Here is a 27,982-nt window from a genome sequence, read left to right as displayed (position 1 = left end):
TGCAGGGGCTGGCTTACTTGAGACGTGGCGAAAGCCCTGTAGCTGACCGCTAGGATTCCGTCCGACCACTCGTGGGAGACCGGGTCAAACTGTCCGTACAGCTGACCCATGGTAATCGACTTGGGGTTGATGACCGTGATCTGGACCCTGTTCTCATCCATCAAACCCTGCAAAGATGGCACAGAGAGCAAATGTTGACCCCCCTATTGAATGAACCGCAACCACAGCAGATAAATACAGTGCATTAATATCCACATGACAGAGCCATCATATGCAGTACACAGACAATGCCGCAGCTGATATGCATTTGCTTAGCACATGCTCTCCAAATATTTCCTCATGGCTCTCTTCAGTGAGAGGAGAGGTGCTCCGAGAAAAGCTTTGGTGATTCCTCTCATGGTGACCAAGTGTTTCACCAAACAAAAGGGAAAGGGCCTAGTGCGCCCGCCATGCCTGAGAAAGGAGCTGTCAGGCGGTGCTTAAGGAAGCAGGGCCTTTCGCGGCAAGGATGTAGGTGTCTGGATGAGATGAGAACCACGCGGGGTCCTTGCGGTGATGGACAGGATGGCATTTTGCTGGGACTATGATGGATGCAACGGCCGCTCCCCTCTGTCAGTTGGGATGGCGGGCCGTGGAGGCTGCCTCCGTCTTGCTCTGCGACGCCTGCCACTCAGAATCGCTGCCCATCAGGGCGTGTAAACACCATCAATCCTGTGCCTCGGCGGGCGGAGCAAGCCCACAGAGCTGCCGGCAGTCCCCTGCCATCCTACGCTCCATAAGAAAAGAGCGTGCTGTGTGGTGACTTCAGCTCTGGGATCTGCACTGGAGGATCATAGAGCATTTGGGTTGCAGCCCCTGCACATGGCAGCTTACCTGCTTTACTCCAATCCTGGTTACACACTGACCACATTAATCACTGTAAAACCCTGTGTCTAACAGTGACTTAATATGAAAAATGAAGTCCTGTAAACAGGTCCCCTTCATTTAAAAGGAAGATGCTGCATAAGACTATGAAAGTTTTGAGCATTTTAGACAATAGGCCAGTTTAAAGGAAGTCATGTTCTAAACTGACACTGAGACTGACACCCTTGCCATTTTGACCTTGCTAATCTAAAATTCTTGGCTCGTACTTGCAGCACTATCTCTTGCATTGTATTTGTAGCACATTTTTGGCCTAGGTAGTATAGCGGCACTTTATTGTCCCAGTGACTGTATTTGGTATATGTAACCTTAGATCACATTAGTTCTGTCTTGCTACACTGACCTTGTGCTCAGCATCAGCACTATCTGCATTGTATGACCTGTACACATCTTGCCCTTGTGCCTGTTTGCCCACTATATGCACTTTTGTATGTCGCTTTGGATAAAAGTGTCTGCTAAATGAATAAATGTAGATGTAAATGTAAACTTTGGTGTTCAGTTGACTAAATGAGCCGATTCAACCAGTGCCACTGGCGAAGGTGAGGTGAGGCAGCTCCCACTAAAGATGGTGGTGTCATTGGGGAAGGTGAGGTGTGGTAGCTCGTGTAGAGATGGCGGTGCCACTGGGGAAGGTGAGGTGTGGTGTGGTAGCTCGTGCAGAGACGGTGGTACCTGATCGCAGATGTCGTTCATGGCAGCCGCCAGCACTCGGTAGGCGCAGGTCTTCCCCCCAAAGGGCTCCCCCACCAGCATGAAGCCATGGCGCACAATCATCATCTCAAAGATCTGCAGGATCTTCTCTGCAAAGAAGTCGGTCACCTGCAGGTTCATCTTTGCCGCGTTTTCTCTGATGGCATCCAGTAGGATTCGGTAATCAGGCTTCGGCAGTGTCACGCCAGGGAACAGGTCAGATGTAATGCCCTGCAAACACATGCACACACATGCACACACACGAAGGGTGCAGATGCAGAAACAAGGATAAACACGCGCATGCGCACACACACACACACACACACACACACACACACACACACAAAGGGTGGAGATACAGAAGTACGCACACACGCACTCACACGTTGAGAGTAAAGACACAGAGACTTACACACACACACTCACACACAAACATGCAAGCACGCACAAACATCCTCACCTCAAACAGTGGCAGATCGTGAGCCAGGAATTTGGGCAGATTGACATCAATTATAGACCTCAGCAACAAGACATCTTCATTTTCATCAGGAAACTTCAACTACAGGAAAAAACATGTTATGAAAGGCTTGCCCTGAGAGACGAATCTCATCCTTACCGGGAAAGACCGACTTTCAACTTTTGCGCTGACACAGCCTATTTTCAAATGCAAAAAAAATCAACGGCATTTTCAGCTTTAGCCCTGGGGCCAAATCAGTGTCTCCCCTTCCCACAAAGCAATTTCAAAGGTGGAACTCACAGCACAGGAAAAACAGAGACTTTTTGATGTGTCATATGAATATACTCGTCGCATATGAATATACTCGTGCATCTGGCCTCCCTTTTGAGGTGAGGGGAATGGCGAGGTCTGTATCTGTGATGATTTTTCCTGAGAGGTGTATTAATTAGACTCGGTGACAGACAACTTCGAGCTGAGCTGCTCTGCCACTGTGGCCCCGGCACGCTGACACTCCAAGAGTTTCACAGAACTGTAAATATTGTGATGAAGCGTCTCCTCTGCGCAGGCTGCATACCGCACTCCCGCAGTTGTTGTTATTTATGACAGACATCTACCCAGAATGCAGGGGGAAACAAGCTTGCAGCTGATTCAGGTGGCGATGAGCAAAGACAACAACTTTGTATGGTTTAAATCCTCACTTGTGTATTCTTTACTGTGCGATCCTGCTATTTTCATAGTTGCACAATGGTCCTCATGTGACTTCAATTTATGCACGTAATTACTGTGATTACAAAACTGAACCTGAATTTGAAATGTAAATGTACTGTAAATGCTGGTATACTGGGGAGCACTTCAAACTTGTATCTGAAGGGTGTATAGGGAAGGGGCAGTAAATTTAGGTTACTAGATGAGGTAAGGATATAAGTGAAACGTTATGGTTTGTGATGTGGAGAGGGCGTGGGGGCCAGGAGATACCTTTAGGTTTCCGGCGGCGGTAAGGACAGACTTGACGGCCCTCATGCCGTAGTCATAGTGATGCTGGGAGGACAGCTGCTCGGAGCACAGCCGGTATGTGGCCACTATCTTCACCGACAGCGGCCGTGCCGTCACAAAGCCACAGGAGTACAGCACGATCTCGGCAATCATGGCATAGTCTGGCACCATCATGGCCACAGTCCGGAACAGGGCCTACGGGGCGGGGCAGTGTGCGTCACATGGCTGTCAGTGCCCTGTCACGTTACCTGCCCTCAGTCAACACCCACCTGTGAGGATCTGGTCACACGACTAACCCGTGCCCCTCCAACACCTTCAAAACCTGCAAAGATCTGGTCACATGCCTAGCCCATCCTCCACTAATCCCTTCAAAACCTGTGAAGACCTGGTCATATAACTAACCCACCCCCCACCAATACCTTGAAAACCTGTGATGGCCTGACTAACTGAATAACATGAGACAGCTTGGGCACATGGCCGACCCCACCACTAACATCATCCACTGTACACTTGAATGTGAACTGGTCACATGACAGTTAACAACTGTATATTCACAATTGCCTGCAACCACCTGGTTACATGACTCCGATGATCTCTGTCAATGCAATACTCTGTCAGACAAATGTTTTCATCTCAATTACTGCGGCTCTTGTTCTTTTATACTTATAATGAAATTAAGTGGACACAAGACCACAACTACCAAGGCATTGAAAAGAGACAAGGGATCATTCATGGCACTACCAAATGCAATGCTGGTGTGTGGTGAGCGTTCTGACACAAAATCGCCTCCATGCATTATCCAGATGGGTACTACAAATTAGGGGTGGCTGAGATTAGTTTACTGTAACTGAGCTATATAAGAACTATGTAATGTAATTCATTAGCATTATAATTATTACTACAAAATGAGGCTGGGCCCCATAAAGCCCAGTCTGGACTGTGTGTGGGGCCCGGTTCTGTACCTTCAGGTTGTCGGGCAGCTCGGAGCGGCCGGCGTAGCCTGGGTTCATGGTGATGAACACGGCACAGGTGGGGTCCAGCCTCAGCTCGGTGCCCTCGAACAGCAGAATCTCAGAGTTGGCAGCGATTCCTGCAGGACACCAGATTCAACATCAACAGGCCCGGCCAACAGTTTGTCGAGATGTTGCTGAACACACTACATTGCTATAGGTCAGCCACTCCGGTTGTGTCTGAAAATCAATACCCTCTACCTGATCCCTTCTTTCTGCTCTGGACCTCAAAGGCATTGGACAAGAACAACGTTCCAAGCCAAGTCCTCTCTCTGAAAGCTGAGATACTCTTGCTTTTTCAGGTACTTGTAAATAAACAACTACAGGTCTTGTATTGCAAATTATTTAACTACCAGTACAGATACTGGCTGCAGTTAAGTAATCAATACCTGATTACATGCAACTATACAGGCATTGCGAAGAAAAAAAAGCAACTACAAAACAGCGTTCCATGGTTAATTATTAAAGCCAGGCCTCCATCCAGATTCCTGCTTGTACCTGCCACTCACGATTTTAGTGGCACTCCATAATACTCACCTCTCTGTATGGTCAAAATCTGCTGCGCCACCACGGACAGCACCTCCAGGTCAATCCGGTTGAACTCATCGAAGCAGGCCCATGCACCACATGACAGCAGCCCCTGGGGGGGGAAGGGACAGATCAGTCCACATTTGAACACTCCGCCACAGCTGCTCAAAGTAATCTTATTCAACCTGATCCATCAGAATCTATATCATCACCGACCATGACTGGAAACACATGAAAGTATTACTGTTATCGTTAAGCATGGAATAAGCAATTGGAACATTTATTTTGAGGTATTTCAGAATAAAACACAGAAATGGTATTTGCCAGGCCAGTTGTCTTGTCTTTTCCTGCGATGCGTGCAACCTATATCAGACCAAGAGCAATCCCACAGTTTAATTTTTAATAACAGTTCAAAAGAGCTAAAGAGCTGAACTGAGAAAAGTTTGCATTCAATTGTCATTCTTTATCCTCTGCCTTTCCGGACAATTTACTCTTTCTGAAATCTTTGCAAACACCTGTAGTTTTTTCTTTTTTTATTTGTGCGCTCAAAATAGGTTTCAGCTCAGACTGGATAATTACACTGGGGTACAATAGTCAGGTAAAGCTGTCTGAGTGGTATTAATGAGGGTCCTCACTGTGCCATCTGAGAGCTGTGTGCCCCGCCCCACTGATGTGGCACAATCACAGATTGCTACAAAGCGTCCGCCCCGCTGCCCCATGTTTCCCTGCAAACAGACTCTGATTTAGCAGGCAGGGTGCCCAGTTACTCCAAACCGCCTGATTGCCCATTGTTGCAAGGGTAGCGATCCCTCAGTTCCATTTTGATCTGTATGTAAGGCCAGGCAGAGTAATAAAGTTACAGAGACACAAAGCTGTGTTAGCTCACAGTAATCTCAAACCTTTCTTTTATTTTTTTCACATGGCTCTTGTGAGTGAACAGGTAGATGCTACTGAGGAGACAAATAGTGTGGCTCACCTTGAAGAACTTGCCGAGTGCGATGTAGTCCAGGCCGTCGGAGCAGTTGAAGACGACACACTGCTTGGCGACCGCCTTGGCCAGGTCCTTGGTGGTTTCAGTCTTCCCCGTTCCCGCAGGCCCCTCAGGGGCCCCTCCGAGATGCAGATGCAGGGCCCCGAACAGGGTCCTGAGGTAGGGGAGGGAATGGGAGCATCAGACACCGTGAACCGTGACACATACGTGAACCAGATATGCACTGGCAACATCAACAAAAGACAATCTCACAGCATGAGAAACATTAATGTCAGTTAGGGACTTCAGTGTGTTCTGTGACATCCTGATTGTAAATGTCGGCAAACAAAATTAATTTTGCTTGATTGATTGAGTGTCTATTTTAATGGCAAAGCTCTGCTGAAAATTTGCTGAAGATGCTACCTTATATGTGTTACTATACTGTTGTAGCCACTGTTTGTGGAGGGTTACTGCCCTCCTAATTGCTTAATAGCTTACTGATTGATTGCGGGTGTGCTGCTAGGAGATGCTGTTTTGACATTAATGGTTCTGTCTCTATATTTAAAGCCTGCTTTGCTATATAGGGCTGTGCTGGTTTTCCTGTGACGTCTCAGAACACAAACAGACTGCAGCATACTGTTGTGGTAACAAGCTCAATCAAAGGTTTTCCAAGTTTCCTCTGCAATATATGTTATTAAAGTTGCAGTTGATGTTACAAATGTTTCTGCCACATTTTTACATTGTGAATATATGCTTTTTGCTCCCATGGGAACCACCCAGCCAATGGAGCAGAGAGGAGAGAGGGGATCCTGACCTATAGCAGCGGTCGGTGAGCGGGGTGATGACAAGACGAGGGGTGTTGCCCAGGTATTCGTAGCCATAAGCCAGGCCCGCATTAATCATCTTGGTCTGGAGCTGGTCCTCCTGATCGGAGAGAGAGACAGACATTGCCAAAGGCCTCAGAGCAACATGAAGGCCTAAGCTAGCTGTCCTCAGACTTCAAACATATACATCAGCCTATACACCAAACTTAGAACTAGACCCAAAGACTGGACATGGGAATCTCTCAAGATAATACAAGGTGGTTTCTGGAAGTTTCAATGTATTGAAAAAAATGAAGCAAAAAAGACTTAGACTGGGGAGTGTCCAGTTGTATGGTTTTGACTATCACTTATCACTGGCAATGACATGGTCACACTCACCAGCCAATAGTAGCGCAGTTGGCTGAGCCAGTCAAAGTCATTCTCGTCGCTGATGCCCTTCTTGACGAGCGAGGCCAGCACGTCGCGGGCGTGCACGTCCAGCACCACAAGGGCACCGAGAGTGACACGGTTCTGCTTGGACAGCTTGCCTCGCACCAGTGTCACAATGTCATCAATCTGAGTGTTGTTCTGTTCAAGGTATGCGTCTAAAGCCTGGGGAAACACACACAGACACACACACATGCACACACACACGCACACATACACACATGCGCACACACAAACACACACATGCACGCATGTACTCCTAAGAACATGCAAAGAATGACCTGAAGATATGCTGATACTCAGTTTTCACTTCACAAGCAACTTTTATCACCATGTTTTTAATCATGCGAGCAGAAGTAGCACAGATTCTCTGTTTCTAACAACTGCACTGGAATATTTTTTGAGTGGGCAGCTGAGAATCCCAATTCTAAATGTGTCAGTGAATTTAATTCATTGAGTTGACTGAACAGAACAGACAGCTGGGCCCCTGTGGAGTCTCTGCCTTACCTTCTGGCCCTTGGAGATGGCCTCATGGATGTCCTTGGTCCAGTATACCTGCGAGACGCACAGCACTGTCTGCCCTGGCCATGCCCGCACCCAGTTGATCCGCAGGTCCTTGGGGTAGGCCTGGATCGCCTCTCCAATCACCTGATGGGCACAAGTCATGTCACATCCCAAATGTTCTTCCCAATATCAACTCCAACCTCAGAGCTCAACAATACCCAAAAAGCCAAATGTCACAGCCAAATGTTCACATTTGTCAGTACCACTATGATAAACAAGACTGGTTGTGATAAGGTTGACTGTTGTGTGTTCATCTGTATTGGAGCTAACAATCAGCACACTTATGATTGAGTTAATCATTCTCAGCACCATCCTGATGGAGTTGATAACTATTGGTAACAGTTTGACAAAGATGTTTGTCAGTACACCTGTGATGAAGCTGAATGGTTGTAAATAAACCTGTGGTGGAATTGAATGAATTGACAGGTTGTGATGACTGCTGTGATGGCACTGACTGGTACTGTGATGGCACTGACTGGTACCACTGTGATGTAATTGACCAGTAGTCAGTACAGCTGTGGCGGAGGTGACTGGTAGTCAGTGCCACTGTGAGGGAGGTGACTGGCAGTCAGTATCACTGTGATGTAGTTGACTGATAATCAGTACCATTGTGATGCAGTTAACAAGCTGACATTCTTGCTGTGATAGAACTGATTCTTATGCATACTGGTTGACTCTGTACCTTATGCAGGGACTTCAACATGCCAGATTCCAGCTCCAGCAGCCATTTCTCCACCTGGCCGCGGGCCTTGGAAGTAGAGATGATGTCCTCCAGCTCTACCACCTCACCCTCGCTGCTCTTCATGTGGGTGATGTCCAGCACGTCTGTGAACTGGACACTGGCAATGCCCTCGAAGCACTTCTTCAGGTGGGGCTGCACCCTTCACAAAGACGGGAGAGGGAGAAGGTAACCAGGAGTCATGTTTTAGCACTCCAATTCAAATATGTATGTGATGGCACAAGCTCAATTGGCTCCTTGGGCAGAGTGAATGCAGAGCGCTCCATTCATTCTCCTTCAAATTCTGGCAACAGTTCAGAAAAGAAGGCAATCATACAATCGCATTCTATCCATTTATAAAAGATGACATTCTGAAAAAAATCCAAGAATCTCTCTTTGAAGCTCTTTGTGTGCCTTAGAGAGCATACTCAACAGTTGAGAAAGCGTACAAATTACCAGCGGGTGGTTTGACATTCCCCAGTCAAAAATAGAACTGCATTGCTAATACGCCTCCCTTTGCAACAGAGCGTCACACATGCAGTAGGCCACATGCAATAAAGTGCGTGAATGACACTGATAGTACGTAGGCAGGGGAATGGAACACTCAGTAGGCAAAAGGGGTCTGCAGCCCTCATCAGGCACATTGTGAGGGATTACATTATAATGGGACAATAGGGCAGGGGCTATTATAGAGTTGGGATGTTTGGTGCAAAGGACGGGGCCCCTCTTGACAGGAGTACATGCGCAGGGTTTGGCTTCATCGGGCAAAGAAACTTTAACGAAGGGTCGAGACTTCCTGCTGGACTTCTTGTGCAGGCCACCCCCCTCTCCCTCCACGGCCCATAAGCCCTCATGCTCGCCCAGCCTCAGAGCAACGTGCTTAGCTGGATGAATTAGCAGCGCACTTTAAACCCATTCTTCCTTTTTAAAGGGGCACCGGCAGCCGCAGGTGCTGATGTAATTCTTCGTGGAGAGAGAAAGCACAGAGTGGAAACCTCCTTTGTCTGAAAAGGCATTATTAAACAAATACCTTAGGGTGGAATAAGACAAGGCTTGCTTATCAGCGGCAGACCGGTGAGGGACCAGCAGTGCCTTAAGTAGGGCACGGTGTCTTCACTCAGAACACAGCAGCTGCTGAGGAAAAGAGCCTTTATAATTAAATTCCCACAGTAAGTACAGGACTTTCAAGGTTTGAAATTAGTTTTCTAAGCCCGGACTCAGTTAAATTGCTTTTTTCCATTCGTCTCCCCCCGCCTTTGTAACGCAGAGGATATTAAAAGGTGGCACGATCTATGAAGGAAAAAAAAGAAACAACATTCCCATGTGTACTCCTCCCCGGACAGTGGGCGGCTGCTTGGTTGCAAAGTGCGCCCCTTTGCGTTTTTTTTTAAAAGAGACGGAGCATCAGTTATCTGGTGGAAAGCTCTGATTCTGTTGCATTTATTTGGTTACACAGTGTGTGAATGCTGTGAATGCTTCACAAGGCTCTGTAGTGTTGTTATGCCTGTTTGCCCACGCGTGACCGATGCTAGCCGCTGCCTTCAATACCGCCGGTTGTCCATCATGCACCTTGAGAGACGCTACTATGCAAGAAGGAAAATCCTATTATGAACTGCAAGAGGTTTCCAGGTACTATTTCATAAAGCAGGGGTGGATTATCTGCATGTGGTCCACTGTTTATTTGAACAGGGAGCTGGTATTTCATGATTATTCTGAAATGCATGCAAAGCCAGGATCTCCCACTGTGTTTTCAAGCTGTCCTTCACAGTGGACATTTGATTCACACAGGCTGCAGGGTTGAGTAAGCCACTTTTGTATCTCATCGCTTACTAAAGCTGCGCTAACAAGTATAAGGGGTACATCTACAATCCATTTCAGTGGCTGTCATTCACAGGAGCAGCCAGGTGAAGCATTTTGCTTCTGATCAGCCGTGCCTCACATAGGATCCTCAGAGTAGACTCCTGAGGCATGCTACTATAATAGAATAAGCTGGAGAAACTCTAACACAGGTAATTCAAGGAGGTTGAAAAACATAATGGCTAGATGTGCACTTTGCTGACTGAGCAAAGACTCATGCACTGAATGAGTGTTCTAGAACGCTGATCCTTAGCCTGACCAGAAATATATGGTCACCAACATTCCAAATGTCAGAATAGTCTAGAGCGTTCGGAATTCTGGTGACTATAGTCATCAAAGGCAGCGAATGAGTTAAATGAGCATAGGTTACAACACTGTGTTTTGCGGTACAGGTTTGAGGCATGGGTTGAGATTCCTCTGCTCTCGTCTGCTGCCAAGAGATTCACTAGCAAAATGGTCCCCCGTGTGCAGAATCTTAAATAGTAGCCTACTGAGTGGCTGGGGTTGGGACAGTGGGCTCTACACCATGAAGACAGTTATCTAACTGGCGTATGGGTATCCATCTGGTGGGGGTGTAGTTTCACCTGGTAGGGCTGGGTCTATTGCTCTTGGAGGTAGGTCTTTACCTAGTGTGGTGCTGGCTTTACCTAATAACAGCAAAGCTTCACACATTGGGGGGTGGGACTGTACCTAGTGGGGGTGAGGCTCAGACTGTTAGGCACAGAGCTCTACCTGGTAGGGTCTTTGGTCTCGGAGAGGATCTCCAGCAGCTCGTCGTTGGACAGGAAGAAGAAGCGAGGGAAGTAGAGGCGCTTCTTTTCCAGGTACTCATTCAGGCCTTTTAGGATCAGCTCCAGCAGCTCATTGGATTTCTTAAGCTTCTCCAGCATCTTGTCAATGGCCAGCACTGACAGTACATTTTTGTCCTGGTGAAGAACAAGAAAGATGGCCATAACATGCCTAAATGACCTCTAACACTCTCGCTGCCTCAGACAGCACAGCACCCAAAGTGCTTTTAGAGCTTTAAACAGTCAGCGTAAACCAATGAGAGAGAACACACTGACACACTGACATGTCTCACAGACAGCAGCTGGAACAAATGAACCCTGTACGAGGAGCAACAAATGAGAAAGATGACTGCAATCAAACCACTGAGAGACTTGCATGAAGTTATGTTTACAGCTAAGGGCCTCCTTTTGCAAAAAAACCCATCCCTCATGGTGAAAAATGTACCCTTCAACATCACAACTGGATTCTTTAGACAATGGGTTCTTCATTCCCTTTCTGCCTGTTCTGAAATTGCATTTAATATTGTGTTCACTGCACTCACTGCCATGGCTTTGCAGTGAGTCATTACAGCTATCCTCAGCCATCTGTAAACATTAAACCAAGAGATCAAAGATGGTGTCAGAAAACTGGGTGTCTCACACAGCCACATATTAAAACTGTCACATTTTTTTGGGTATCTGCTCACCAGTCTTCCTTATCTACAGTGACTTACATAGTTTAGGCATCATCCAATTATCCAACTAGATGTTTCTGAACTCAGCTTGGGTTAAGCAGTAGTGCCCCACCTCAGCATGAAATGGCATCTTTTGGGTTTCAGGACAACATCCAACTTGGTTACATGCACTACTGCCAAAAAGCTTTCACTCCGTTTAAAATACACTTAACACACTGGGTTAAATTCACATGGCTACTCTGTAGTTGCTACTGTTGATACAAGTTCAGTAACAGTTGACACATGCTGCAACCTTGCTCGCTTGTAAGCAGCCATTCATTGCTCTTTGTACTGCTCTCGCTGCCATGAGGAAGATTCCAGTGCTTTATCATGGAATTGGCAGTAAATTAAAAGTTGTACTTCATTTTTCTCCCTTTTCTTTGACTAATTACTGTTTCTCCCTCCCTTCCTGATAGCTCTTATTCTGTTACCTTGGCAGCTTGAGACCAGTGATTGAGTGGAGACCAAACTTAAATGATTGCTTTCTTAGTCAGACACTTTTTTTGAAATTCCAGTGGCAAATAACAAAAGGCAGTAATAACGTTTCATACCAGCTAAGCCTTTCTCAAATCCCCTTTTTAAAGCACGAAAAATGACTCATTTAAAGACTGAGACGAAAATAAGTCCGGGGAATCTTATTTCTCAGATTACATCTCTTTTTATTAGAAAGTATTGATAACAGTCTCCTGCCTTGAATGGCGTGAATAAACCGCTTGGAGTAAATGAGGAAATCAAATCTTTCCCTCGTTTGACTGACAATCCAATATGAAGGCAGACAAAATTGGAAATGGAAGGATATGATATTTCTGCTGGTTCATTTTGGTTCATAAGACAGCACTGGAAGGAAATATGATGCTGTTCCCTTTCATTGAGACAAATGAAGGTCATTGCAACATTCGTATTAGAATTACATAGCTTTTTCTTCCCTTGCATAATCAGGATATGGGGCATATTATAAGAATCTAGCTAGCATATTACAGAGCAGGGCAAAGAATGATGGTATGTCCTGCTAAGGCAAGCCTTTGCGCAAAGGAAACAGGGAGATAGTATTGTTCTCTTTATATGATCAGAGAAGCATTTTGTTCATTCATCTCCCTTGTATCTACGTAAGACAGCGTGTCCATGTGGCCCCTGTCCCGACACCTATTTGAAGACCCACACCGAAATGGCCATCATATCCTCATCCTCTCCCCTCCTCCCCCAGGGCCTCCAACCCCCTGTCATATTTCGTCTACAATTAAAAGCAGGTATCACCGCAGGTCAAAATGTTTTACCTGGGGAGAGGAAGTGTCTTGTCACCACCAGACAGATTGTCTCTGCTTTCTACTCTGCATGTCTGACAGCTCAGTAATGATTTCTGTTAGTTCAGCACCCTGCAAAAGCCCACCAATAAATTGAGGAGAGATATTCCTGCATTTATATTCGTTAGAGAGAACCCCTGTTAGTTTCAAGGAATCCAAGCAGAATCGAACGAAAGCAAATCTATGGAACCGTGTTTTTTTTCAATTAAAAAACTGTTTTATCTTCTTCTTTTCCAGAAGAGAAGTTAATTGACATGTTAAACTGGAGGGTAAATAATGACTTGTGATGCGAGGACGATCACAAATGGTCACGACTTCAGGAGGTGTCATGGAGAAACAGCTCCACCCTGTGGTTCTGAGGAAGCTTTCGCTTATGGGTTTTTCCCTTTGATGTTGAGGGAAACGCTTCATACTCTTCAGACAAATATCATTCTTCAAATTTGCCTAAAAGTTTCATGCATCCAGCTCTTTCGGTTAGCTGTAAATATTTTTCAGTGCTCTGACTTTGTTGCAAACAGATATATCCAGGATGAGATTACAGGTCACTTCAAGGCACTACTGTTTGCTGTGAGAACATAGACACCAGCTATGTACAACAATGAAAAGAAAAAAATATTGTATATATAGAAAGAGGGTGAGTTCAGATCTAAACATTTTTAGCACAAATATCCATGAAAGACTGGCACTTCCTTTTTAAAGCAGTCTCATCTAAGTCCATACTTACTATGCCTTGCTATGTGTTAGTATACTCACAAACACACGATAACACACATACAGTGAGCCAGAGGAGTTTTGTGTGCGTGTGTGTATATATGTGTGTCCCTGTGACCTCATTTCCTTGCTATTCCACATCACCGCCTTCTCGCAGACAAAAATCCATAATTTCTATTTGATGGTCTTGTCAGGCAGGGTTTTTTTTGGAGAACAGTGGGTGATATTGATGTGTTTCATTTCAGATCTGCTGAGGGTGCCAATTACCCTTTGGAATGTCTCTGAGGGGGGACAGCGGCAGAAAATTCTGCCTTAAAGTAACGACAGTGGGGGGGGGGGGGGGGGGGGGGTTGGGATCCTCGCTGATTAGACAGCACCACTCGCTGGTGCCACGTGGTGGCCTGGATAATGACCTGCTCTTCCTCTCCTTTGTCCTTTTGGCGCAGCGGTACGTGTGACGCAACCCACGGAGAGCAAATGTGTGAGCGCCTGGGCCGCACCCCTGTCCACCAAGCACTGGCAAGGACGACATGAAACCAGGGGACCGACTCTGCTGTAGCTGAACCTGTTGGTGATCACCTGCAGAGCCTTACTCCTGGCTGTCTTGGCCTGTCTTTGTCTTTGGCCTGTCTTAATCCCCCTCGGGTGATCGGGGATGTGCTCAACACAATGGTTACCTGCTCCGCCAGAAACACTGCTGCTATAGACCTTGGATAGGCTCTACATTTATTTGAGTATGATATACATATTTTGATCATAAGGGTAATCATGAGGCACAAATAATGTGAACATAAAACCATATCAATGTTATTTAAAGACATTTTGCAGCTTTACGTTGCATAATTTTCATTTTTTTGTCATCTAGCAGACTCTTATTCATCGTTAAGTACCTTGCCCAAGTTACTGCAGCAGTGCCCCAACAGGGAATCAAACCAGCAACCTTTCAGTTATGAGCTGTGCTTCTTACCGCTATGCTACACTGATGCTTTACACCAATTTACTGTGACTCTGTACCTTTCCTCTGATTCTTGCGATATGTATGCACGTCTTAATGGCCTTGCAAGCCACGTTGCACAACAGCATGTTTTGCCTATCTGTGGTGATTTACACTGGAGGTCCTTGTAGTGGATGTGGGTGTGGCATATGCATTGGGGGAGGGGTTGATAAGCACAGGGGCGGGGCTTACCAGGGAGACTTGCTTCATGGTGTCTCTCCAGTTCTTGTCGACTGTGGTGAAGCGCCGCCCCTCCTCGGGCATCTGGGCCATGATGTCAGGCGAGCTGAAGATGGGCTCCAGGTAAAGCCAAGTGGCCTGCACCTTCAGCCACTCGTCCAGGATCTCCTGCAGAAGCAGCAGCTTTTCCTCCCACTCCCTGCAGGGGGCAACAATGCACTCATATTACTGGCCAGTCGCCTTCTTTTTGCTCATTTGTCTTTGTCCTTGTATGCCAGCCAACATGTAACAGACTGTATGTAAGCTACTGAGTAACACGCACACGCACACACACACACACACACACACACACACAGAGCATGCCCTATGCAAGTAAGCATAAAATTGTGAATGAATGAATGCCACTGTGAATGTGTTTGTCAGTGTTCCACAGACAAACTGACACAAACACAAAGAAAAACATACATGGGGCACATGCAGCCTGCTGTGTACTAAACAGCAGGCTCACAGCCACATCTGGAATATGTGGTGCCTGTTGGGGGGGGGGGGGGGGGGGGTCTGAGGTGTCTAACCGGATCTCATTCTCGAAGGGCTTGATGAAGGGCGAGCTGCGCATGGTCTGGGTCTTCACAATGTGGTCATCTAGCAGCGTCTGCACCTCCTCCACTGAGGACAGGATGGAGGTGCCCGTCTCACGATAGGGAAGCAGCCCAAACTCCATGCCATTCCACTCCACCATCATCTTCTCCATGGCTTTCTCCAGCGAGTACTCCTTGCTGGCCGCCTCGCTGATGCCCTCGAAGCTGCTCAGGTGGGCCTCCAGGCCCAGGGGCAGGAAGTTAGCTACACAGGCCAGGTCGTCCTCGGGCTTCAGCGGGAAGCCCACCACCTCCGTCATGGCATCCCAGTGGCGGTCACGCAGGCCCGGGTTGCAGAGCACCTGGACTAGGGGGATGTGCTCCTTGAAGCCCTCCACCTCTGCCTTCATGGCCGTGGCAATGTTCAGGGCCTGTGGCGAGTCCTGGAAGGTCTTCTCCAGCTTGTAGAGGGCACGCCAGTAGTTGCCCACTTCCGTCTCCACCTTGTCCGGATTGACCGAGGTCAGTGGCCCTTCCAGCCACGCCCTGTGGCGGCTCTGGAACTCGGATGCCGTCTCGTACAGGCGCAGGTAGGGCATCAGCCGGTCCTGGATCTCCTTCCGCTGCGGGTACTGTGAGACCGGCCAGTCGTAGGCCTCCTCCTCCTGGTTGAACCCCTCTATCTGTTGGAGAGGCAAAGGATCAGTGTGGTGCAACTGGGAGCACAACGTTTGAAAGTTGTACTGGAGCGTGTATGACAGCCATTCACTTTAGGATTAGAGTGATGGGTAACCAGATTATTTTATGAGAAGTCTGATGGTAATTTTTTTAGGGTAATCCTGAAATCCTGAATCTCACAAGAAAAAGATTCAAGCTCTCAGATAGGACATATATTTGTTTCACTTCAACTCACAGCATGACCACCATTATATTACAGATTCTATTCATGGATCTTTGCACATTAGCATGTGTGTATCTATTCCAGATCTACATGTAAGTATTCATTTTATATTTACTCTAAGTACTCATGTACTTATGCCTTCATGGTAAGAAGCTGATTTATGCACAGACGTGTGCGAAAGGCATAGCCAGCAGGCCTCGTTCTCCTCTACCTTCTCCATGGCTGTGTCCAGCTTGGCGCTGAGGGCCTGAGCCTTCTTCAGGTACTTGTTCAGCTCTGCCAGGTCGCCGAAGGTCACAAACTCCTCCACCTGTTTTCTGTAGCCCTCCAGCTCCTCCAAAAACCTCTCGCACCTCAGCTGGTGAGAGACACAGCAGGAAACACTCAGCTGGGGGTTTCATGAACCCATGTGGTGGGGAGATACTACATACTGCCAATCACTGACTTTGGACCAATCAAAACACTTTACTCTCTGCAGAAAAACACTGTGATTGGTTTGACTTGGTCAATTCTACCTATCATGGTGTTCACAAGGACCTCACTTTTCCACCACTAGCTTTCACTAGTCCAGCAACACTATTACTGTGACTGCATCACACTATCATTAGAGTTCCGCACATGCAGACTACATAAAGAAAATGTATAAGTTAAGATCTGTTGTTCTTGTGCATGAGAGATTGATAGAAGCCAGAAGGCCTAAATTAGCTCATACTAATTAGGTAAAAGGTAAAGACAAGGGGACAATTCATTTCCAAGACAAATCCATTTCTGCCTTTGAAATGCATGAGCAGTGAATAAATCAGCAGTAAACGGCTATTCAGTGTTTGCACCCTATTTCCCTCTCTCTTTCACACAGAATGCAGGGCCAAACCTTGAGACCCTCCTGGTACTGCTCGGTCTTCTCCTGGACCATCTCGCGGTGGTCAGCGAAGATGGACGGCATGCGCGCGTGCCACTGGAAGGTGTCCCGGTTCAGGCGCATGTCTTCGGGGGAGAGGCTGGTGTAGTCCACCAGGAAGCACAGCCGCGTCTTGGACTCCAGCAGCGTCTTCTCCAGAAGGGGCATCTCCTTGGTCTCCACCTGGTCCACATACGCCTTGGGGGTTGGGGAAGACGGGGGGTGTATCAGAGCATCACTCATTTTAAAAACCATGGCATTATGTATTCCTAAAAAGTATGTTTGGGATTCAATCAATCCATGTTACCTTTCATAGGATGGTACTATAAAACTGTTGTAACTGTTATAATAACTTTTTTTTAGGTTTTGGGTACGCTTACTTGATCTTAAAAGATCAGAACAGTAAAAATAATATGGGGTAATAATATGGCAAAATTCCAGCTAAATTAACAGCTTTAAACTGCTACTTTTTTCTAATTACATTTTTTTCTTTTTGGAGTGATTTTAGGGAAACTGTAATTGAATCACAGAAGAAGCAACACCCAATTAAAATGTTTGTGTGCAAAGTTGGGGGAGGAGTTTTTTGAAAAGGAGTTTTCACATAGCAAGTGTTACCTTCAGCTCCATCAGCTCCTGAGTGTTCGGCGGGGTGCTCAAAGCCTTCACTGCAATGTTCTCAAACTCCACACACAGCCTACAGTTGGAAGACACGCATTCATGTCACAGCTCAATTCTCACACAAAACAAGCCATCCCCCTTCACTGGAGCCCTCTACAGAGAGGAGGGACTCTAGTGTGGTGCAGGGTGTTTTGGCGGGGGTCGGACTCACTGTTTGTTGATGACCTGGTGGTCCTCTAGCATCTGAGCCACGAGTTTTTGGCAGATTCCCTCAGCGCGCCTCACCAGGGCGTTGATCAGCTCAACACAGTGCACCTCGAACATGCCCAGACGCACCACCTGCAAATGGGCCACAGGTCAGCCTCTGTGCTGCAGAGACTCCTAGCCTTGGCCTGGGACTCACAGTGCTACGATGCATTATCACCATTAAGCAAATGAGCGATTTACACAGTGGATCTACTACAGTGGCATGAAAAGCTGCACAAACAAGATACCACTAGCCACACATGAACAAGCATCACTGCCAAACACTGTGCTGAGATCCATGTAGAGTAGCATGTAAATATCAAACATACACAACATAGGGACTGTATCATTCCGAACAAGATGTTAACACATACCCTGAAGTAAAACTAACACATAAGAGAACAATCCATTTGTGCAGGATTAGCCTTCCCCTTTCAGAAGAACTCATGATCCAAAATGTTATTGTAAAGTAAATATTTACAGTTATGAGTCTCTCCAGTGAGGTTAAAACAAATCCCTTGCATGATTCTTAGTAATTTAATTTCATTGAGCTGTTGATTGAATGTTAATCTGGGTTTGACATCCCCTGCTTTAAATCCTTGAAGAGAAATGTGCTGTTGGAAATGTGCTTGAGCCGAAACAGACAATTAAAAGAGTTTATTCAACATATTATGGCCAACATGGCCCTAAAATAAAGATGGGAAGCTGTTGCCAATTGATCTTAATTGGATGTTGAAACCAGTACACCTAACCGAACAACTTTTTAATCCTAATTAAATTGAATACCAATCTGTGTTTAAATCTAATTAAGCTCTCGGTTGAAAGGAAGCCCAGCATACACCAGTTCCCGCAGGGTCTGGAAACAATGCTTTACAGCCACCTGTGGTTACCAATATGACAATATGTTATAAAGGTTCCATTATTTGGCTGAACACGTCAACATTTCAAGATGATTCTGTGAAAGCAATGCAACAGAATGAATCTTTTACATCACATCCGACATAAACACAATTAACCTGTTATCATGTAGAGATAATTCAATGCATACTAGTCGATATCCAGTTAGAGATGAAGGTTCCATCATCTGTGTTGTCTGTGTTACTGTTCTAGTTATGGATGCTCTGTGTTAGATTGCGGCCCTCCCCTAACAAGCCAGCAAACAAGAAAACATATGGCTTCAACAACAGCACAGACAGAACTTCCAATGCAAAGTACATAGTGCTGACCATCTGATCAACATATGCAGTATCCCTGGCTGTAGAGCAGTGGCGGAGTTGAGCACAGAGCCGCACCTTGGCGCAGTTGTACTGGATCTCGTCGGAGAGCTGCTGGTAGCGCGTGACCTCCATCATGGTCTCCTGGAAGGGGTGCTTCTCACGCAGGAACTGCTCCACGTCCTCGTCCGCCTGCCGAGTGACCAGCGCCGCATACTTGTCGTAGTTGCGGACATGCTGCAGGGGCAGGGCACTCTCAGCCTGGATCATCTGCCGCACCTCGGCCACTCGCGCCTCCAGGATCTCTGGCAGCACTATAGGCTTCAGGGCCCCCGGGGTCTGGCTCCCTGGCTGGAGGACAGGATGGGACAGGGGGATTAGAGTGATGATTTCATCAACAGAGTGCCTTATCACAGGTGCAGAATTACAGGTTAAAGGTAAAAGGCAGACAGGGAAAGGACCTCCACTGACTACAGCTTCAATGTTAGTGAATTGTCTTTAGTCTCCTTCAATAACTGCATGCACTCCATTCATTTCCAACATATCATATACAACATGTGTTGCTTAAAACAAGAGCAACTGGTAAAATTGAAGTTGCAGCTCTTAAGAAAGGCCCTCAAGCTGAGCAGCACAGGCAGTCAACGGCTTTAAAAAAGTGTGCCAAGCACATCTAAAGTATATTTCAGTGGGACACTGGCATCTCATGACACCTGTGTACATGACACCTGTGCACTGGTCACAAGGTGCCCCTCAGGGAAACACTGCCATACAATGGATATTTCCAAATCAAACAACCCACACAGTAGTGTCTGTGCAAAATGCATTGCCATCTGGTGCTTGAAATTAATTGTTTCATGCATGCATAAGTGCCACAGATCCCATCTATAAACCCAGCATCTTTGTGCGCTTTGTGAGTGGGCACGCTGCACTCCAGGATCCTGCTGTCACATTCTGCTTTCTACCGCCAAAATTAGATTCTACAATGCATTTTTGGGTTTATTTATTTATATAGCCTTTACTGATACAAAATTAAACACTACATTTAGTCATACTGTGTCTGTGGGCCAAAAAATGGATTAAAAAAAAAGACAGTCTCCAGTTTCATACAGTAGGGAACGAATATTGGACAGGTGTAAAATAATAATGAAATAATGTATGGCCCTTTTAAACTTTATTTGATTTCTTACTTTTACTAGATGAATGTTAAAACTGTATTTGTTTAATACAGAAAGCTTTTGAAGGAAAATGCCTACATATACCAAAGAGGCAGGCTGTGGTGAATAAAAACACTGAGCGTGGAATTGGGTACCCATTCAGTGTACAGCGTTGTCTCCACACGCTGCACAACGCTGATGGCGTCCAGCATGAGGTCATAGACTTTGAGCATGACTGCCTCAAAGTCTTTGAAATCAGGGTGCAACCTGATAGTCGTCTGATCCAGGACCAGCTTCAGGACAAAGCCAGGGTGTTCATATACACGCACTGAATCCTGGGAAATAAACATGTTTGTATTAACAATGACACCATTGTTCACTTCTCTACTGAACTGAACATAGCTGAAGTCATTCTCAGAGTTTTCATGTTGTGAGGATTAGTTTTGTTCCAGAAAGCATCAAATGAAAAAACATATTTCAAAAAAGCAACAAGGGATTAAATTTGTGTATATACTGAATAGATTCTGGGGGTTAGTTTGTTTTAAATGTCACAACTTTTTAGACAACCAAAGCACTGAGCAAAACAGTAATATAAATGTGCATCTCACAAAGCTAATAGGGTCTTTTAAATAACAACAATATTAACATGAATGACTCTCTAACAAGATATTCCTAAAGTACTTTAGGTGGGTGGTTCTGGTATAGTATCAATTTGCCATCTGGTGCAGTAATCCTACAATAGGAGGATGGCTAAGGTACAGTGTTGATGGGCCTGGTGATGCAATGGATTGTGGGTATCAGCAGTCCTGGTTAGCATGTTGCTGCACTAAGTACCTTGTCCTTAATGATGAGGCGGGTGTAGTCACGGATGGACTCCAGGGCCAGGCTCTGCAGCTGCTGGGTCATCAGAGTGGCGGCACAGTTGAAGAAAGACTGCAGCTTGCATGCGTGGTTGATGCTGGGAAGCAGTTTGCGCTTATTCCCCTGGTAGTAGATCTGCTGAACCTCTATGTACCATCTGAGAGCACACATGAAAAAGAGCTCTGATATCAACATCAATCACCATGTTCAGACTCACTAGCCTGCAAGGCTAGCAAGACTTTTGTGCATATCAAATAGGAAATACCATGACAACAGTACTTTAACTAGACAGAATGCGTATTATAATATATTTTAAACTGTGATTTATCAAGGGTTAACATGCACAGTTGAAAAGCAATTGGTAAACCCATCACTCAATGTTACTTGACTCCGCCCCCCATTCAGCTTTTTAAGAACAGAGAGAGCCGGTTGCCTTCTCTCATGTGACTGCATTTACTTTTTAAGGAGAGTCTCTCGGGCACAAATGATATGCTTCCTGGCTGACTGCTCAAAGAAGGTGAGCTCCATTGACTGCTTCAGGCTGCGGAACTCCTCCACATCGATCAGGCGCAGGCTCCTGTGAGTGGAGAAGGTGGGGCAGCGAGTTGGTCGCATTGGTAGGAAGGAGATTCAAGGGCTTAGCTGATCATGGCTGTTCACGGGCACAACAGGTTGTGTAGACACCTTGGAATCAGCAGGTGGTTTAAGCATGAAGAGGCGCTCTTTGGATTCAATTGTTTTCTGTACAGGCTCCCTCTAGTGGCCAATCTGTAACACTGACAAACCTTTACACCCTTATACAAACTAATACCGGATGTTGATCAGCTGAAATACAGGCAATTAGCTGCAGATTACGACCACTGTCCAGGGGACAGAGTGATGAAAACTCCCCTTTCTTAGGGGAAAATCAAGAAAAAGTATTTATTTCTGAGATAATCTCACAAGCAGACAGACAGACACAAATGTTGTACCAGTAGAGGGTGCTGTGGAACACAAGCAGGCTGTAGGAAGGTGGGGGAAAACTGCACTCACTTGTAGGATACCTGCCACAGGTCCAGCACAGACAGCATGGTAGGGTTGATGGTGTGCAATCTGTCGCGCATCATGTTCTGAGCATGCAAAAAGGACTTTCTCCAAGGCTTCGGCACCACCTCCAATCTGAGCAGTGAAACAGGAAGTTTCCCTGATTCTAAACACTATACATGCTAGGTAGGGAAATAACATTTTTATCCTGCATGTTGTTATACTTTGAAAGCGATCCTTATAATATGTTAGCATCTGTCAAAATGATTTCAACACATGCTAAATAATACTACGAAAACAATGGTTGATAACACCAGTGGTAAAATTGAAATTGGTAAAATTTATTCGGCCATCCAAATTAGCTGGATGACTCATCTTACTGACTGTGCTCTCCATTTCACCTGTCCTCACCCTCTAAGCCGTGAATCTGCACACCACTGATCTGACCAGCCACGTGGCCACGCAGACAGTGCAGGTGGCGCTGGTACATGGAGGGCTTAGAGTCTACACATCATGTATAGGCCTTAAAATAACAATAAACAGTGTGCCAACCAAGGCTCATGGTGCAGAACTCACTCAGCTCGATGTGAGGGCAGATCTTTCACCTTGTTCTCATGCTTATCCCTGGGATCCCGAAGCACAAAATCCACTGGAACAGAAACCCTCCATTTAAGGATAACTAGTAGAGTAACACCTAATATGTATCCATTCCGAAATAGCTACTGCAGATATATGCAATCCACACACACACACACACACACACACACACACACAGTTCCATGCTGTGCATATGATTTGGTACATTGAACAGAGAAGGTGGGAATACCTATAGCTTTTTTGACACTCAAAAGGTAGTCCTCTCTCATCTCATTTGAGAGCACCTCTATGGTGTCGGTCAGCCTCTTCAGCGGTGTTGGAACCAGGGTCATAACGTTCTCCAGCCAGGAGTCATCCATAGTGGCCACATGCTTGGTGTCAATGCCATTTTTGATATAATAGTGGTATCTCTAGATAGCCAAGCACAGAAGGACAAGGGAGTAGTTTCACAGAGCTGAACAACAGCCCCTCCAGGGCAAACACAATGTAGGTCTCCTACAGTCTTACCACTTCTAATTTTTCTTTGAGATAAACTGAGTCAATAATCACTACAATTAGTTTTAATTAGTACAATCTGTGAAAATTCTTGTTCGTGTCTCTCAGTGTCAGTGTTACGTCTAACTGTTGTATTGTTACTGTGGGCCTGAGAGAAACTCAATTTCAATACTCTGTATGACCTGTGCATATTGGAGAATTGACAATAAAGTTGACTTTGACATTGACTTTTAATTACATTTATTTTCCAGGGTGAAATCAATCGATTCAACATCCCATTAGTGTTTTTTTTTATCTAAATAAAATATCTATTTTAATTAAATACCTATAAGAACTAACCCCTATCCTCCTTAAAACTAAACCAAACAACTGTATTAAAATATTGCCTCCTAAAACACTGGAAGAGCTGTCAACTATAAGTGGTTCCTAATTACAAATTACCTCTCCATTTGCTGAACATACAGATATACAAAAACACTATAAGATAACGCCACATGCTTAAAACAGACCTCTCTTATGACAGAACAGGTTATTCAAGGTAACTCACAGGACAGCAGATGTTATGAAACTGGAGCTAGATCACAGAAACATCCTCATTGTAATTTCCTTTCCAATCTCACAGATAGGACATAGTTCAGAACATTTGCCATCACAATTGTATGTCAAAGACTTGATGGCAGACCTGATAAGGACAAGATTTGCATTCCCAAGTTTGCACAAGATGTTCCAAGTATGGTTATGAGAGCATGGGTGTGACAAGACAGGATTAGAGTATCAGAGCCAGCACTTCCTTTCAACGTAATTTAATACCAACAGATGAAAAATCTCATCTAAGCCATACCTGAGAAGATTGGATCTGGAGATATGATTTTATTCAAAAGTAATGTGCCAAATTTCTTCCGGCAGCTGTAAGGCAAACATATTTAGCACCATCCCTTACCAGAATGTCCTTCTCTGCAGAAGTCAGTGGCCCAAAGGCAGGGGGATTTGTGTCATCCAGAACAGGTGGACCTGAAGTGGACTCCTGCTGCCTGATATCAACACAAAGACTAATTAAGATGTAATACCAGCCCCAGCAGTGGGTACGAACAGAGCCCAGCCCGTTAATATTACAATTGCAGGCTTCAAACTCTCAAACGCTCCCCAGGGAATATCCACAGAATATTTTCATATAAAAGGTCTCCTGTGCCAAAGCTTAATGGGGCACTATCTGATTTCAGATGTTGTATAATGTGAGAGCTGGTACATTTATGACTGAATGACGCTTGCAGAATATAAGGACATAGAGCTGAAGCCTTTTATTCAATGATGGTACCATAGCTTGAATTAACGCAGTTTTGAGCTGCTGCCTAAGTTTGTATTAAAAAGAGGGATGTTTCCAGAGGGGTTGCTGAATTTTGTTTTTGTTGAATTTTGTTTGTTTCTCAGAACGAGGTAGAAAGGAATTGTTTACATTCAATAGTCTTGTACATATCTATTCATCGTGCAGTACTATAATGACCTCTTTTTGGCAATGTGTATTTTTTTACTGTGTGTCCCTATGATATCTATGTATTCTTTCTGTGCTGCAATTAGCAGAAATTAATGGATAACCCCGCTGTCTTCCTATATATTCTACAGGTATTTAGATTTACTGCAATAACATGAGCTATGCTGGGCAGACTCACGTGATGATGCTGACGAGTTTGCTACGGAACAGCTCTCGGTCTGACTTGGGCTTGGTTTGCCCGCCACCCTGATATCTCGAGGGCTCTGCTGCAATTCCAGACTCTCTGCTTTGGCTGTCCTCAGGCACCTGGCTCTGGCTTCTTGACACCCCGCCCCCTGCAGGAGAGAGTGACGCAGCACAAGTAGTAAGGGCAATTAGGTTCGCCATGGGACTTTAGCCAGCCTTCGAGAGCGGCCGTCGGAGGATAGCCAAGAATTTGATGGCAGAGGCAAGAGACAACTTGGGCTTGCTTCTCTACTTTTTTGGCACAGTGTAAAATCAGTAAGGGCAGAGGTATTTCACTGCGGGCTGATTCTCCACCTCCCTTAACTGTGCCAGACTAGGGATGAGCTCAATCAGACATTCTTTCCCATATGATTCATGATGAATTGTCATGTTAATGTAAGACAAAAGCACATTTACAGGTGCAGACCATACACAAGGGTGAGTTAATTTGACAAAAATGTGTTCATTAATCTTGTGTTACTTTTTAAAACAGTTTCCTGTTGAGTAACTAGATTAAATCCTAAAGCTGCTACACATAGTGAAAAAGGCTGTATATTGAGCACTTACTAGATAATCCACTTGAAGACCCAATCTCACTGTCCTTTTCCGGCCGTTGGGCCTGTAGCTGAAAGGAGGGGGCAGCGTCCAGCCATTGGTGCTTAGTACGGCCCTGAAACAGCGAGAGACTGCAAGGACTACCATTCATGCAACGACAGACCTGGAATGAGTCACAGCTCTTAGGGTCTTCCACATTCTCCACATTCAGCACTTCACTCTACAGCAAAGGAACTGGGTTTTCGCTGGCCGGTGGTCCTGCAGGGTCCTGGCAGTGTAACTTCGGGACACCAATGAGACTTTTCTTTCCAACGGAGGTGGGAATTACTTTGTACATGATAACTTTATGATCATTCTAGAGACAAAGATGACTTCGTCGATTGCTAACATTTTTACTTGCTATTTATAATCCGCATGTGTACTTACGTTCAGGGTGGCTTCAATGCCATTGATAAATTAAAACGTGGCACCTGTCGCTGTATACTATACAAAAGAGCTTGCCTGTAATGTAGTCTAGCTGGCTAAAGCAGAGGCTCCATACTCACGGTTTAACTGCTTCACGGAGTGAAATCATTTCAGAGCATGCAAGCTGTCTGCAGATCAAAAGATGTTTATACCGTTGCAATATTAAAATCATTAGCTCGCTGAGACAACTCGGAGTGGTAGCAGTGAAAACTACTAGCTGCTAGCTGCATTTGTTAGCTAGGCATAGTTACCTGTGGAAGTTGGGGCAGACGTCGCACGATAGTTTTTGGGAGTCTGGGGAATTTCTTGTTCTGTAAAGCTTCCTGTAACGGCAACCAAAATGGACACTTGATTCAGGTTAATGTTTCTTTTATGTTTCATAGGCCAAGTCATACTCCAAGTAATGTTTTAAGTAGCTAACCAGCTAAGTTAATCAGTTAAACTAGTCTAGCTGGCGTTAGCTAATATCCATATCATCAACTTAAGTAGGCAGCTGGTTAGGTATTTTGTTAATCGGCGTAGCCAGCGAGCTGTAACATTTTAAAGCTAAGAATGTTTAACATGACAAACATCTGGACAATATCAGTCTGGTAACATCAATCTAATTAAACAACTTACCTCAGCATCCATTTTGTAGCTAGACTTCAAGGATGCGATTCAACTGTTTCCGTTAGTGGTGGAACCGTTCCATATTATTTTTCAAAGCTCATACATAGTGAAATGTTACCAAGTCACACGTGTTGATTTAACGCCTTTCTCATTGTGTTCCAAATTAAGTAGTTGGTACATTAAACTAGACTTAAACCAAGTTGTGCGACTATGCATTGATTGTACACTTCAAGGAGTTGCGTTCTGTAGTAGTAATGACCAAAAACAACCACAGAAAAAAATCGCAAAGTCCCACAGAAGGTTTTTTTTTTTGTTTGTTTTGTTTGATGGGTTGTTGAACGCGGCTTGACGTTGCTAGCCTGGTTGCTAAGGAAGCTTAATGTATGTGGCCGGGTCGCCCATTAGCTCTGCAGACAGTAACCAGGGGGGTGTCTGGAGGCAGCCTGGAAGCTCTTCAATGTTTCTCCAGTTCAGCTTAGAGCAAGACGCCTTGTCTTAATTCAATTGTTTATTTGTGCACGGAAACATTACGTTTCGTCTTGATCGGAGTATTTTACACATGGACACAATGAAAGTTTCACCGTACAAATCCGCCAATCACTCGCACGTTTTTGTACTTTGGCTACTCTCTGTAAATCTGTAGATAAACTTGCATAGAATGAGGCCAGCGTTCCATAAACCACCTCACACAAACGGAACAGGCACTATTAAAATACAAGCCTACACAATGTTTTCTATATTATTTTGTTTAATTTGATCCTTTTTGCCATATTACTAGCACAAGAGAGCTTTATGTGTTTTGTCATAAAGATGGTGTTTATGTGTCATGTCCAAATCTTAAATGGAAAGCCTACCTGTGGGGCCGGGAGCAATAGCTATTGTTGATTATAATGTTGCAGGAAAATTAAGATTAGGAAGATAAGAAAGAAAGCGAAAATCGTCCAAGTATGAGTGTTTATTTTGTGGCCGTATGAGATTGCATGCAAATTGTGCACTGTGCTATTTAAAACAGATTCAGTTGTACATAAGTTAATGTTTGTTGTGAGTAATATCCTAGGGCCATTTTGGCTGTTGTGAACCCCCCAAAAGGGGAGAAATCTAAGTGCTGTGTAAGTAGGCATATGCCATCCCACCTGCTGTTGCAATATTGCTCAATACTGTGCATCAGCTTAACAGGGAACCTGCGAAGGTGTTTAAACCAATGATTAGTCGTCTTCCCGCATTCATTTGCCCAGTAGCCATAAAGTTGTTAGTTAGCTAGGCTACTTAGCCAAGTTATTTCTGTTTTCGCACATACTCAGGAGCAGCAATGGTGAAATGCATTCAGAGTATTAGGACTGTGCGAGGAAATTAGAGTCACTGTGGGTATGAAGATACAGAAATATAGCTAAAGAAGGGAAAATATTAAT

The 27,982-nt window shown here is 45.2% G+C and overlaps 1 protein-coding gene across 1 annotated transcript in view; it reads right to left on the bottom strand.

Annotated features, from left to right (window-relative positions):
* dnah7 (dynein, axonemal, heavy chain 7) overlaps positions 1 to 26,594 on the bottom strand; it is an 86,708-nt gene extending 60,114 nt beyond the window's left edge. The window contains exons 1-30 of the mRNA XM_036540748.1: positions 26,583 to 26,594; positions 26,216 to 26,287; positions 25,542 to 25,614; positions 24,898 to 25,054; positions 24,171 to 24,261; positions 22,965 to 23,145; positions 22,715 to 22,787; positions 22,148 to 22,273; positions 21,573 to 21,692; positions 21,089 to 21,272; positions 20,410 to 20,589; positions 19,179 to 19,451; positions 17,852 to 17,979; positions 17,638 to 17,716; positions 16,996 to 17,220; positions 16,336 to 16,482; positions 15,218 to 15,906; positions 14,658 to 14,844; positions 10,691 to 10,884; positions 8,066 to 8,264; positions 7,327 to 7,467; positions 6,772 to 6,984; positions 6,384 to 6,493; positions 5,576 to 5,744; positions 4,609 to 4,711; positions 4,024 to 4,151; positions 3,044 to 3,256; positions 2,072 to 2,170; positions 1,594 to 1,842; positions 18 to 167 (exon numbers count right to left, since the gene is read on the bottom strand). Coding sequence (XP_036396641.1) covers positions 18 to 167; positions 1,594 to 1,842; positions 2,072 to 2,170; positions 3,044 to 3,256; positions 4,024 to 4,151; positions 4,609 to 4,711; positions 5,576 to 5,744; positions 6,384 to 6,493; positions 6,772 to 6,984; positions 7,327 to 7,467; positions 8,066 to 8,264; positions 10,691 to 10,884; positions 14,658 to 14,844; positions 15,218 to 15,906; positions 16,336 to 16,482; positions 16,996 to 17,220; positions 17,638 to 17,716; positions 17,852 to 17,979; positions 19,179 to 19,451; positions 20,410 to 20,589; positions 21,089 to 21,272; positions 21,573 to 21,692; positions 22,148 to 22,273; positions 22,715 to 22,787; positions 22,965 to 23,145; positions 24,171 to 24,261; positions 24,898 to 25,054; positions 25,542 to 25,614; positions 26,216 to 26,287; positions 26,583 to 26,594 — 4,965 coding nt within the window. The remainder of the gene's footprint in view (positions 1 to 17; positions 168 to 1,593; positions 1,843 to 2,071; positions 2,171 to 3,043; positions 3,257 to 4,023; positions 4,152 to 4,608; positions 4,712 to 5,575; positions 5,745 to 6,383; positions 6,494 to 6,771; positions 6,985 to 7,326; positions 7,468 to 8,065; positions 8,265 to 10,690; positions 10,885 to 14,657; positions 14,845 to 15,217; positions 15,907 to 16,335; positions 16,483 to 16,995; positions 17,221 to 17,637; positions 17,717 to 17,851; positions 17,980 to 19,178; positions 19,452 to 20,409; positions 20,590 to 21,088; positions 21,273 to 21,572; positions 21,693 to 22,147; positions 22,274 to 22,714; positions 22,788 to 22,964; positions 23,146 to 24,170; positions 24,262 to 24,897; positions 25,055 to 25,541; positions 25,615 to 26,215; positions 26,288 to 26,582) is intronic.
* Positions 26,595 to 27,982: the final 1,388 nt, after the last annotated feature.

The sequence above is a fragment of the Megalops cyprinoides genome, chromosome 11, assembly GCF_013368585.1.
Source record: "Megalops cyprinoides isolate fMegCyp1 chromosome 11, fMegCyp1.pri, whole genome shotgun sequence".
Taxonomy (NCBI): domain Eukaryota; kingdom Metazoa; phylum Chordata; class Actinopteri; order Elopiformes; family Megalopidae; genus Megalops; species Megalops cyprinoides.
This window is presented reverse-complemented; position numbering and strand designations above follow the sequence as displayed.